This window comes from Ursus americanus, chromosome X (genome assembly GCF_024610735.1).
Source record: "Ursus americanus isolate L20-20 chromosome X, mUrsAme1.1.p, whole genome shotgun sequence".
Classification (NCBI taxonomy): Eukaryota; Metazoa; Chordata; class Mammalia; order Carnivora; family Ursidae; genus Ursus; species Ursus americanus.
In genome coordinates, this window is record NC_142164.1 from 15,706,505 (window position 1) to 15,719,542 (window position 13,038).

A 13,038-nucleotide genomic window follows, 5' to 3' on the forward strand; every position below is an offset into this window, starting at 1 on the left:
TGATGTTCAAAATGGAATCACATGCACTCACTCGATACTCCACAGGGCTCTATTAGTTAAGTGTAACAAACAGCCCCAGTGCTACGAATGAGGAGACCAAGGCACAGGAAAATTAAGAAAAACTCCAATTAATTGAGGATGGGGGTGAGGTGGAATACCTTCCAGTCTCATTTTGTTACCAGAGAGATTATTGTATGGGCTTCACCTTACTTAATACCAATTGTCTTCTCCATGTGTGCAGACATAATCCCCATGTGTCCTCATCCTTAAATGGTCAAGTCAGCATCTTCCTCTCGCTCTCTCGCTCTCACTCTCTTATACACACACACACGTCACAATCCAAGTAAAGCAACATCACCTAGTACTTCCTATTTCAAGAGGAACACTTCATCACGGTCTAGATACAGCATTAGAGATCTGAGTCATGGAAACAGGAAATAAATGGTGATCTCAATATTAAAGGAATTAGTGTGTAGCGGTGGGAATGGATACAGACTCTGGAGCCGGAAAGACGTGGGTTCAAATCTTGCCTCTTATCAGCCGTGTGACTCAGGGCACACCACTTGACCACTGCGAGCCTTGATTTCTTCTTATTAAAGGGGCAGATGGGAACACTCAACTGCATTACGAGCATGAAATGTGATCATTTAAAACACCAGCTCCTACACGGTACTCAATCGAGGCCTATTATTTTCTGCCAGCAACAGACCTTTGCACCAGAAGGCTCCAGCTTTCCATTCACAAAGAGCCCTAGAGTGCTATTTTATCTTTTAAACAAACAGAGGGAGAAGCTCTGATTTATATTCATCTTGTCCAGAAGAAAGGAATCATAGCAAGGATATCACAAGGTAGGCAGACGCAGAAATCGGCATCTTACCTTCTTATCTTGTTTGAACGGATTGCCGAAAGTATGCAGTCTTTTTGGTTGATCGGGATCAATCTCTCGAAGAGGAGAAGCCAATGTCTTTAGATATTCCTGATAGTTACCCATTTGTGCGACTGGAACACTATGAAGGGAATCTGTAACATCACAGGGAGAGAAACAGACGCTCCACAGCTCAGTGTCCCATCCTTTTGAGAGGACACGATCACAGTTGGCTTTAACGATGCAGACCTTGGCATCCAAGAGCCTAAAATCTCAAATTCCAAGATCCAAAAGCATCTCTCTTCATCCCACTCATTACTCAGGGTACCATCGCTCCTGCCTACAAACTCAAATCACTAGGCCCACCACAACTCCCCTCCGCTTCCAACCAGGTTGGAAAATGGGCTGACATCCAAGATCCCCCCACCCAATTTCAGGCACCATGTTTGTTCTGCATTTCCAAGAGCCTAGGCTCCGCGGTTATCTCTTATCATCCAGAGAACTTTGGTTAGCAGGCCTTATGTTCTTGGGAGAATGTGATTGTATCTACGGGCTCTCTTCCTAGAGAAGCTTCCTCCTCGCCTCAGAACTTGGGTGTATAATTTCAGGAGACGGGCCAGGCTAAGATGTGCTCACTTTAACGGACAAATGACCCCTTTTAAAATGAACAAAAGGGAGTAAAGGGGAATTGTACACCATCACCAATTATCCTAGACACTATCAGGTTCATTCTTTTCACGTAAATGAGGAATTCTGGACTGAATTCATCGTGGCAGGCCAGTTGTGCAATTTCCAAAATCTGACAGACCTAGGTCCTGCCACTTTCCAACTCACGGAACCTGGACTAGCTATTAAAATGCTCGAGAGAGAGAGAGAGAGGGAGACCAAGAAACGGACTCTTAACCACAAAGAACAAACTGATGGTTACCAGAGGAGAGGGGGTGGGGGATGGGTGAAACAGGTGATGGGGATTAAGGAGCGCACTTGGGATGAGCTCCAGGTGTTTGTACGGAAGTGTTGAATTGTACACCTGAAACGAATTTTCCACTGTACACTAACTAGACTGGAATTAAAATGAAAACTTCAAAAAAAGGGAAAAAAATGCTCACTCTCAGTTTCCATGTCCATAAAACGGGCATAAAAACAGTCTCTCTCTCTTGGGACTGTTGTGAGGCTTACAAGAGCTGAAGTATGGGTAGCGCAGGATATATGCCGATTAATGCACACCTCCCCTCAACCCCCAGGACAAGCAACTTGTGCCTGGGGAGTGTAGGGATTCAGCACAATTCACACAGGGCATTCTCAGCCTTACAATACTACAAAATAACCTACTGGTTATGCAGGAAGCATCTTCATGTACGTCAGGCTTGACGTTTTCCTAACCAACCAAAAGTACTGCTTTGTTCGTTTACCTTCATCTTGTCCCACAATAAACTTGTGTGTCTTCAGCAGACTGGATCTCATCCTGGTTAACTGGTCTAGAAGACCTCTCCGTGGAATATCGTAAGCATTTCTATAGGTCTGAGGTTTCAAATCCTATTCGAAAGGGAACAAATCATTTCAGTCACTCCTGAGGCTTTTGACAGAGCGGTGTCATTCTTAACTCTCTTAAAATGTTAGTGATGGGGCGCCTGGGTGGCACAGCGGTTAAGCGTCTGCCTTCGACTCAGGGCGTGATCCCGGCGTTCTGGGATCGAGCCCCACATCAGGCTCCTCTGCTAGGAGCCTGTTTCTTCCTCTCCCACTCCCCCTGCTTGTGTTCCCTCTCTCGCTGGCTGTCTCTATCTCTGTCGAATAAATAAATAAAATCTTTTAAAAAAAATGTTAGTGAATATGGGGGATATTCAATGTAACTAACTATAGCAGAATTCGGCCGGTGGCAAGTTTGCCTTCGATGGCCTTGTTCTGAATTCCAATACGGACACAAAGTATTCAAAGCACTGGGAATATCCTTTTCCGAGTATGTCAGCTGGCCTGGCCCGTTCTGCCCCATGTGGACTTCCTCTATGGGAAATCGTGGGGCCAGGGGCCCCTACGGGAGTGCCCAAGACTGTCTCGCAGCTGTACCCCTGAGACTCTTCATACCCGATCCTCTTCCTTGTCCTTTGCTCTCACAGGTGCTCATCAGCAGCATGGCCTGAAGGCTCTCCCCGCCTACTCCTGTCCTCCCTCCCCTTTAGCCTTCACAGACATTACCCCCACCCCCGAACGTATCCTGTACATTAAATTCTGTATGGGCACCTGCCGGCAGGCCAATTCCTGAACTGGTCCATCTGGATAACCATGAAGTCCAAAACAGGATCGTAATTATTTCAAAATTAAAAGCATACGACAGACACGTATCAGACAAGTTCAAACACACACGAACGATTTCTGTCCCCGTTTACCTTGTTTAAGAGCCCTAACCGGAAGCCAGCAAATTCTTTGGTATTCGATTCTGTCAGTCTTGGTGCACTTTCCCCTATGATTTCTTTCAATAGTTTTCTAAAATTTTTACTGTGTGTCAAGGACACGCCACCTCCAGAATGGTTTTTCACTTTGATTCCAATTTCCTGGGGAGGTTTCTTCCCCACGGATGCTAGTATTCGTTCTGACTCTAGTTTGGTCTAAAATGAAAGTAGATAGTATGTTAAGAAAAGACCTACGTGATCACTGCTGTTTTCACTACTTAAGAAAGGTAATACTTTAAGAACCCCCACAGAACAATCTTTCAATCGTAAATCACAGCAAACAGGGAGGGGGCTTAGAAAGGTAAATAACTTACTGCATTTTTTTCTCTTGTCTAGTGTCAAAATTATGATCGAATCGTGGAGAAAATGGGAACTGGCTAAGACTTCCGTTCCTAGACACTTACTATCACGTTTTGTTGCTGCAGAATCTAGTCTAAGTCAACATATTTATTTCAGACCCAAACATAAAGGTTTAAGACTCTGTATTTATAAACGTAAACTAGTGCTAAAATTCAGATTACATAGATGGATATTACATCTGGAAAAAATTAAACTGTTTATTCCTAATATCGGACCGCCCCCAAAAAGTAATGCTTAATTTAACAAACATTACCATGTAAATAACATGTAATGTGTACTCAGTAAGTTTCTAGCTAACTTACGAAAAAATCCTCTTACTAGACACTGTTAAACGACATTGATAAATATTGCTTGACAGCGTATTGTAGCAATATAGTGGGCATATTTTGTGATTTACAGACATCTGAGGTGGTTCAAGGAACACTGGAGACATAGTTATTAAATTAGTAATTAAATTAGTAATTGGAGTGATTATAAATTAGTAATAATCTTTTCTTTTTCTCTAAAAGAAGGAATCCCACCAATACCCAGTAAGCCCAAAAGAATTTTGAGTTTCTTATGGTTAGGTCAGAGATATTCACTAATTCTCACTACGATTGGAATGAAGTACACTTATTAAAAAATTAAGTATGAAATAAGGGAGAAGAGCACATGAAGGGTCTGTTTCCAGAAATGGTCCTGAAATCTCATTTGGAAAACTACACAAGCAACGTGTCCCAGAAGGTCCCAGAACTTGCATGAGTTTCAACTCTGCTCACTATTCTTCCTTGTGGCCATACCCTGCTGACACAGCCTTAAAGGCCTAAGGTAGACATCAAATAAAAAATATATATAAATCAACAGGTCAATCAATCAATAACCAAAACAAAACATTAACAACCACAACAAAAATCTATTAGCAGAGAGGAAAGGGGGTCGTGCGGACACGCGGTAGACCAGAAATCTGGGTTTGCCTTTACTTTCTTTTGCATTTATGAGCACGCTGGCCGGGCAGGAGCTGGTAAGCCCCAGACCGCCCTTCCGTCAGTGCCAGGGCCTCACAAGGTGGGTCAGCGTTCCCAACTGTGGAGTCGTTTTGGTTCTTTAGTGAAATCTGACACTCTTTTGCTTACTACTGTCTGTCTCCTACAGGCCCAGCTTCCAAACATATCTGACTTAAAGCCTGATGGCCACCGTAAATGCTAGTACTGCTCCCTGCCTGGGAATACCCTTGTGCAGAAGAAGAGAGTAAAAGGCTGCATCAACTGGTCATATAACATAACACATTTGTATGGCAGTAAAGCTCTAACTCAGTAGTTCTCAAATATTTCCATCCTGCAAGAATGGGCTAGGTAGAGGTGAGAAGTATGATAAGTAGGGGTGAGTGGAGGATGAGGTACTAATAGAGGGCAGGCAAGGGACAAGGTGAATAATGGTAAATGAGGTGGGGGTATAAAGGAACAGGTGGAGGGCAAGAAGAGAGGAGGTTGAACTCCACTCTTCAGGTCCCCTCGGGGCCTATCACCCTCCAGCGTGAGGAACACTGGTCTCATCTCCCCGTCTCCAAGAAAAGCCATCTGGATATTTACTGCCTAAACACGAATGTCAGGCAAGACGTTGAATCCCACCACGCCTCCGTGTGCTGACCTAAAAAAAGGGGGGGGTGCTCTAGCCCAATGTGACCTGAGGAGAAACTAGGTTGAGGACAGACAAACTGTGACCCATGAGATAATTTTACGAAGCCTCTGCCCCTTAGGCCACAAGATATCAACCAGCTTGTGGGTAGCACAAACTGGCGGGCGAAAGGAGAAACGGCACAGCCTCCAATGACACTGACAGACCCTTAACTGCAGTTTAATGGTGAAGCTAAAAGCCATAGAGAATCACATTATTACTAATCCATAAAGTGGAGAAATATATACACATTTAATTTGAAAAATTACAATTACACTAAAGAATAAGGAAATGCACTTCTGAGGGCAAAGGATTTTTGTTTGTTTGTTTTTACCAATACTACCTGTTGGCTGAGTTTTTTAAGGTAAGAGATAACACTGTAACTAAGTCCACAATCTAAATTATCTGATATCAGATTTGGAGCTCCCATCATCCTTAGTGCTTTCTTTAATGGCTATAAGGAAACAAAATACACAACAGTAAGAATAGAATAAATCTTAAAATACTCAAAGTTCAGTTATAAGGGGCAAAGGGACATGATTCATTTCTTAGAAGTCAAGGCGCTGCACATAAAACCAAACATGGAACATTAAAAAGTGGCAATGAATATAGCAGAGGAGTAAGGAGCAGAAAGTAACAAAATCAGAAGAGAGTGGGATAAGAAGAGCAAGAAACAGCAAATTCAAACAGGTAAATTGCTTTCAGGCTTAATTCCCAAGTCATAAAAATCATTTCATGTTGCATTTTATCGTGCACCCCATTCCTGCCATGGTAAATACTAACGCACCCCAATTTCTCCTCCCAGTGACACCAATGGTACCCTTTAAGATTCTGCCTTTTCACCTCTAGAAACATCTGCCTCTGAATGATTTTGATCATTTTGATTTCCATTATACCACCAGTTCGAAATCATCATGACGATTTTTCTCAAATTGTAGGAACCCAAATGAGGCCAAGTAGCTTTTTGTTCTTTTTGGATGCCCCTCCCCCAACCAGCACCCCTGCTTCGTGCTGTGTCTCGGACACATTTAACAGGCAGTGTGTCAATATACGGCCTTCAGAATTGTTTTTCAGAGGGAAACCCCATATTGAAAATTTCTAGAGTTAAAAAGGGAAATTGGTATCATACACGAATCCAGATCTATTTTTCTTAAATCCCCAAATTCCACTTTCATAAGGTTACTTTTAATAAGAGAAACACAGACAGATGGTGTTGTTATAAAAACTCACCATGGCAGTTAAAGGCAATAAAACAAAGAAACGATTCTCTTACACATAATTTGAGAAGACAGTGGCGATACAAATATTTAGCAATAAAAATATCGAGCTTATTTCAGGGGTCCAGTTTTTGGTTCACTGACATTTCTGGTGACAAGAATCATCACTGATACAGTTAATGCATATATACACATAAATACATACTAATAAGTAGTACGGAGGCAGAGTTTTTAAGTAGCTGTCAAAAGCCTGTCGCCACTTCAGATTTGGCTTAAGCTTGTGAACTTTAAACAAGTCATCTGTAAGAGAAAAACCAAACAGTATTACGTGATTCCAGCCCTAAATTCCAAGATCTCTATCAAGCAAACCGCATCTGTGATATCATTTCCTAGAAATCTCAAGTTTTAATTGCATGAGATGAACCTCTTGTTGATTGGATTGTCTTTTTTGGTACGATTTACCAATTATATAGGGTATTTTTCTAGAAGAAAAAAATTCTCAGGTTAGATATTCCTCTGCCATCTGTGAAGCTACATAAAATATAATATGAAAGCCCTGACTCTGATGCAGGTGAAGTATCTTTCTGACCTGCTACATACGGGTAACGCGACTGTACTAATTTTCACCTGAGGGGGAATCCATGGTCACTGGTGGATGGAAGATGTCTTTTATTCAAACGGACGGTGTTAAAGCAACAACAACAACAAAACCCCGAACTCACAGGGACAGAGAACAGATCGGTGGCAGCCAGAAGTGGGGTGGGGGTGCAGGGGGTGGGCAAAATGGCTAAAAGTGGTCAAATGGCACAAAGTTCCAGTTACAAAATAAGTTAGTCCTGGGGATGTACTGTACTACAAACTTGCAAGCTGCTAAGACGGCAGATCTTGAAAGTTCTCATCGCAAGAAATTTGTGATCATACATGGTGAGGGGTGTTACCTAGCGTTCGCAGTGTTCTTTTCACAATGTGTACAAAATACTGACTCGTTATGTTGTGCACAGGAACCTAATGTAATGTTACGTGTCGATTACATGTCAGAAATAAATAAATAAATAAATAAATAAATAAATAAATAAATGGAGGGTGTTGTAAAGAGACTTTACAAAGTATACGAGAACAAAAGCGAAGCTTCTCACTTCCAGGCAATGACGCGGGCTCTAAATTATGCTTTGGATTTGCCTTCATCAGCCTAGGCTTTGTTTAGTCCTATTCCCTCCCCCCTTTCATTTTTCTTCCATTTCAGGGGTGCAGCATTTCGAGCCAAACTTTGGGTCTGTCAAACATTAGTTAACAATTGGGTCATGGGACTAGTACAAGCTAGTAGTGTTAAGTTGAAATTCGAAACTGTACAAGTAAATATGTGTCTTGAATACCATGTGCGTTAATACCCCTAAAGACACTGTCCTTAAATAAGTGGACATCCCCTACCTTTTTCACACTTAAATTTAATCGCTTGAAAAACCTAAAGGCATATAGACACTACAGGAAAATTTCCAAACCATGTCATTATTTCCTTCTGAGGGTACGAAAAGATATTTTTTTATATATTAATTCAAAACTGGTATCACCAGACATCAACAGGAACCCACCACGCTTAATACAAATGCCGAAGATATTTTAAATTCATCTTCTATTTTGTTTCTTCAGGTTTCATTGGCTCTTATCCAAAAAAATCCAAATGCTTTACTTCCAAGGACAAAAGCGTCCCTATGCCATATGCATAATTTCTCTACAAATAGGCCTATTCTTTGAAATGCTCAATTACTCTAGTTAAGAAAAGCAACTACACATTTTCTTCCTTTTACTGCTATAATAAATTATTCACCCCTGCCGAAACTAATTTAAATGAATTTACAAAGTCATAAAACGTGGGTCTTTTGTTCTTTTGGTGCAGGGTAGAGGGAACAAAGAAAAACAGATCTGAAGAGATTTCTGGCTCATTGTAACATGCAGGTCCTTTAAAGACCATTCATATCTTGACAGAAAGGAATGAGACGCGGTGGAAATATGCTGTTATACTTGGGTCTTTATGTGGAGTCTGTTGGGAATTAAGCAGATTTTTGGAAACTGACAAATTGAAATACCACAAGACTGGGGAGACATTTAGATATAAATAGATTAGATAATGAGAGTCAAGAATAGTCTTAGAATTTCAAACAATGCCGATTGCAATGATTCCACCAATTAGTCTAATTTAGTCTAATTATTTCTTGTCGGAGTTTCTGAAACGGGGGAGGAAGAAAGAGAATGTTCCACAGTCTAGATTAAGAGTAGAGAGCTACTGGGGTAAGGCCGCTTGAGTCACATTCTCCGCAGGGCAGGAAAGGATTTCCATGGCGTTAGGTGGCATTAGGATGGGACAGGGAAGATGTCATCTACACTCAGCTAGTCGACATTTGAAAGACTGAGGAGATGAGAGTGCAGGAGAGTGAAGTGATACTGCCCACACCTCCAAAACTACTAACATTTTCCCTTCATTCATTTCTTCCCATTTCCTGCTGCAAAAAATGGGGGGAAGAGGTGGTTTGAGTGCCAGGCTCAGCCACACACTTAGCAGACTGAGCTTTGAGAAACCACTTTGCCTTTTTGTGCCTCCGTTTCTTTTTGTCCTCCTGATCGGAACTGGTCTTGATATGGAGCTGAATTTTACTTTTTTACACAAATCCCACTTCTTAATTGAAAAAAAAAACCAAACAGGGGCACCTGGGTGGCGCAGTCAGTCAAGCATCCGACTCTTGGTTTTGGCTCAGGTGTGATCTCAGGGTCATGATCTCAGGGTCGTGAGATCGAACCCCACCTAGGGCTCTGTGTGGGGAGTCTGCTTGGATTTCTCCCTCTCTTTGCCCCTCCCCCCACGCTCTCTCTAAAATAAATAAATAAATAATGTTTTTTAAAAAAACAGATGAACTGAACGTGGTATAGTTAAGAAAAAAAAGTTGCTACAGATGTCTTAATTTCTGTAGTTATTGGCCCTCAATAAAAAAAAAATCCTTATTGAGAGATAATCTTCTTGCCCACTGTGATATTCTGGTTACCACCCTACTGACATGATTCTCATGATGGCTCACTGATCCAATTAAGCCTCACTTATCCATTCCAGGTAAGTTTTCGTGCTTAAATAATTAAACCTCTATTAACTACTTTTGATGGAAATCCTGAATTGATAAGGAAAAAAAACAAGGGTGACCTTTAGGGACAGTTATCACACGAAGCAGTAATACAGTGATGTCTCTTGGCATTCGGAAGTGTGACTTAACTTGTCTTTTTACTAAATGCCCTGTCCACCAGACTGCAAAACTGTCCTACATCTTTATATAATGTGCTTCATATGGAATAGCAGTGCCTTCAAGAGCTATGAAAATAACACAGACGTCAATAATGACAACAGTAATGACAATGTTAATAGCAATTACTGAGCCGTTATTATTTGCAATTTAAATGCATTCATTCATTTAATCCCAACTCAATACCTTTGGGATACATACTATCATTATGCCCATTTTACAGATGAAATAAGTAAGGCACAGAGAGGCTATGTATCTTATCCAAGGTCACAAAGCTAGCAAAGGGCAGAATCAGAATCCATATGAGGGCAGCCATGCTCTACAGTCCACACTCTTTTTTTTAAAGATGCATTCATTTATTTGCGAGAGGAGGGAGAGGCAGAGGGAGAGGGGGAGAGACTCTCAAGCAGACTCCTCACTGAGTGAGGAGCCTGACGCTGGGCTCGACCCCATGACCCTGAGATCATGACCTGAGCTGAAATCATGAGTTGGACACTTAACCAACTGAGCCACCCAGGTGCCCCTCTACAGTCCATACTCTTAACACTATGGGGCTACACAACCCAGGAAGTGAAGTAATGGTGGAAATGTTGAGAGTGACTATTTCAGAACTCAACATGAAACCCAAGTATGGGATTCAGGGGCACAAGGACTTCCGGCCTCAAAGGGTGTGAAAAACTCTGTGCTCCCTGGGAAGACACAGGTTACAGAAAAGCCTGGAAATGGATATTTAAAGCCAAAGGGCAGAATGGGAACTGAGTCAAGGACAGACTGACCCTCAAATGGATGTGTGGCCTCTGGAGTTTCTGGTTTGAGATATTTGCAGAGGGATGGTGATGCCCTAGGCAGGGCTGGATCCTCGGTGTCATAGGTTGAGGAGGACAAGGGACAGATGTGGCACATGTATCCCTCGTGACAGAAGACATTGCAGGGAGAAGGGGAACTTGGTATTTGGGGAAGAGGCAGACTAACGGGTGACCAAGCAGACAGCACCAGGAGCTGACCTTACCTAGTACTGGGGAGTGTGAGAGTGGGCAACAAGTGGCTACTTAGGCATGGCAAGTTTAGACAAAGGAAGGACTGAATGCTTCCTCTTAGCCATTATGCCATGTCCACATCTGACCTCTATTACTCGCAAGACCAGCAAAGCCCAGGCTTAGAGGGCGGTCTCGCTATTGTGAAGAGCTGTACATCTCAATTTCTACTGGGAGACCAGCTACTCTGGTTAGGGCCACTTTTATATAATAATTTGGAAGGCAGGCTGAGTTTAAACCAAAGATGAGATCCTAGAATTCAACCCCTAATAGTTCTATAGAACTTTTCCACTGCCCTGCGGTAACAGGGCCACCTCCACCCCCGCGGTGTCAATGGAGACCACGTGGGGAGGAGTAACGAGGAACTCCTACTTCTCCCAGCCTGGGAGGTATCACTCTAGTGAGGATCCAGAACCCCCACCCCGCTCCCCTCCCTTTGAGTGTCAGCAGAGGCCAAGTGGGGAACCTGGACTTCTACCCCCTCCTGGCACTAACGAGGTACTACCTGGCAATTTCTGCCAGGAGTGTGAGAGGAAGCTGAGCCAGAAGGGTTTAAGTAAGATCGAGACTCATAACATAATACCGAAAAGGCACAGGATTCAACTGAAAATCACTCATCATACCAAGAACCAGAAAGATCTCAAAACAAATTCAAAAGACCATCAAGAGACACCAACACTGAAAAGGCAGAGATGTTAAAAATATCCGATGAAGCTGTAAAAGGAGCCGGTACAAAACATGTTCCAACAAGCCATTAGAAACAGGCGTGATACGACGAGAAAACAGAAAGCCTTATCAAAGAAAAAGTAGAAAGCAGAAGATGTAAAGAAGAACCCAATGGAAATCTTAGAAGTGAAAAATACAATAACCAAAAAAAAAGGCTCAACGGATGGGCTCAAAAGCACCATGGAGGGGACAGAGGAAACAATGAGTAAACTGGAAAGAGAACAAGAGAAATCACCCAATCTGAATGACAGAAGACACACACACCACCATCACCACCACCACCACCACCACCACCACCATGACTGGATCTGTGATTTGAAAAAATTTTCCCCATTCCGTAGCTTGCCTTTTCATCCTGTGGATCATGGCCTTTGCTGCACAAAAGTTGTTAAGTTTGATGGAGCCCCATGTGTTTATTTCTGCTTCTATTGCCTGTGCTTTTGGTGTCACCTTTCTCTCATTTCTTTTTTTAAATTTCAAGTTTTCATTTTCACTCCAGTTAGTGAACATACAGTGTTAATATTAGTTTCAGGTATGAATTTGGTGACTCAACACTTGCATACAACACCCACTGCTCATCACAACAAGCGGACTCCTTAATGCCCATCCCCTGTTTCCCCTAGCCCCCCACCCCCCGCCGTCTGGTGACCAGCAGTGTGTTCTCTATGGTTAAGTGTCTGTTTCTTGGTTTGCCTATCTTTTTTTTTCCCTTTGCTCATTTGTTCTATTTCTTAAATTCCACATAGGAGTGAAATCATATGGTATTTGCCTTCCTCTGACTTATTTCACTTAGCATAATACTCTCCAGGTCAATCCACGTGGTTGCAAATGGCAAGATGTCATTGTTGACGGCAGAGTAATATTCCATTGTGTGCACATACCGCCTTTATCCATTCACCTATCTATGGACACTGGGGCTGCTTCCATATCTTGGCCATTGTAAATAATGCTGCTATAAACATAGGGGTGCACGTACCCCTTTGAATTAGCGTTCTCGTAGTTTCTGGGTAAAGATCTAGTAGTGTGATTACTAGATCATAGGGTAGTTCTAGTTTTAACTTTTTTTTCTATTTTTAACTTTTTGAGGCATCTCCATACTGTCTTCCCCAGTGGCTGCCCCAGTGTTCTTATTATTTCTTACAAATGCATGTGAATCTACAATTATCTGAAATTAAAAATATTTCTATTAAAAAATAGAAAAATAATACCATTAACAGTCTTAAGTGGAGATTATCTAGTCCAATCCTTCACTTCCTAGTTGGGAAAATTGAAGTCATAAAGGCTGAGATCGTGCCATTTGTGACATGGACGCTACTATGCTAAGTGAAATTAAGTCACACCGAGAAAGAGAAAAACTGTATGATTTCACTCATATGTGGAATCTGAAAACACAGAAGAAATGAATAAACAAACAAAAAGCAGAATCAGACCTATAATTACAGAGAACAA

The 13,038-nt window shown here is 42.1% G+C and overlaps 1 protein-coding gene across 7 annotated transcripts in view; it reads right to left on the reverse strand.

Annotated features, from left to right (window-relative positions):
* Window positions 1-13,038, reverse strand: part of INTS6L (integrator complex subunit 6 like) — a 52,094-nt gene that overhangs the window by 6,181 nt on the left and 32,875 nt on the right. For 5 of the 7 annotated variants that reach the window (XM_087859853.1, XM_045800034.2, XM_045800037.2 and 2 more), the window contains 5 exons: window positions 6,751-6,845; window positions 5,672-5,782; window positions 3,253-3,471; window positions 2,278-2,401; window positions 878-1,020 (listed from right to left, as the gene is read on the reverse strand). In XM_087859853.1, coding sequence (XP_087715979.1) covers window positions 878-1,020; window positions 2,278-2,401; window positions 3,253-3,471; window positions 5,672-5,782; window positions 6,751-6,845 — 692 coding nt within the window. The remainder of the gene's footprint in view (window positions 1-877; window positions 1,021-2,277; window positions 2,402-3,252; window positions 3,472-5,671; window positions 5,783-6,750; window positions 6,846-13,038) is intronic. The other 2 variants (XM_045800036.2, XM_045800039.2) reach the window with 1 other exon arrangement.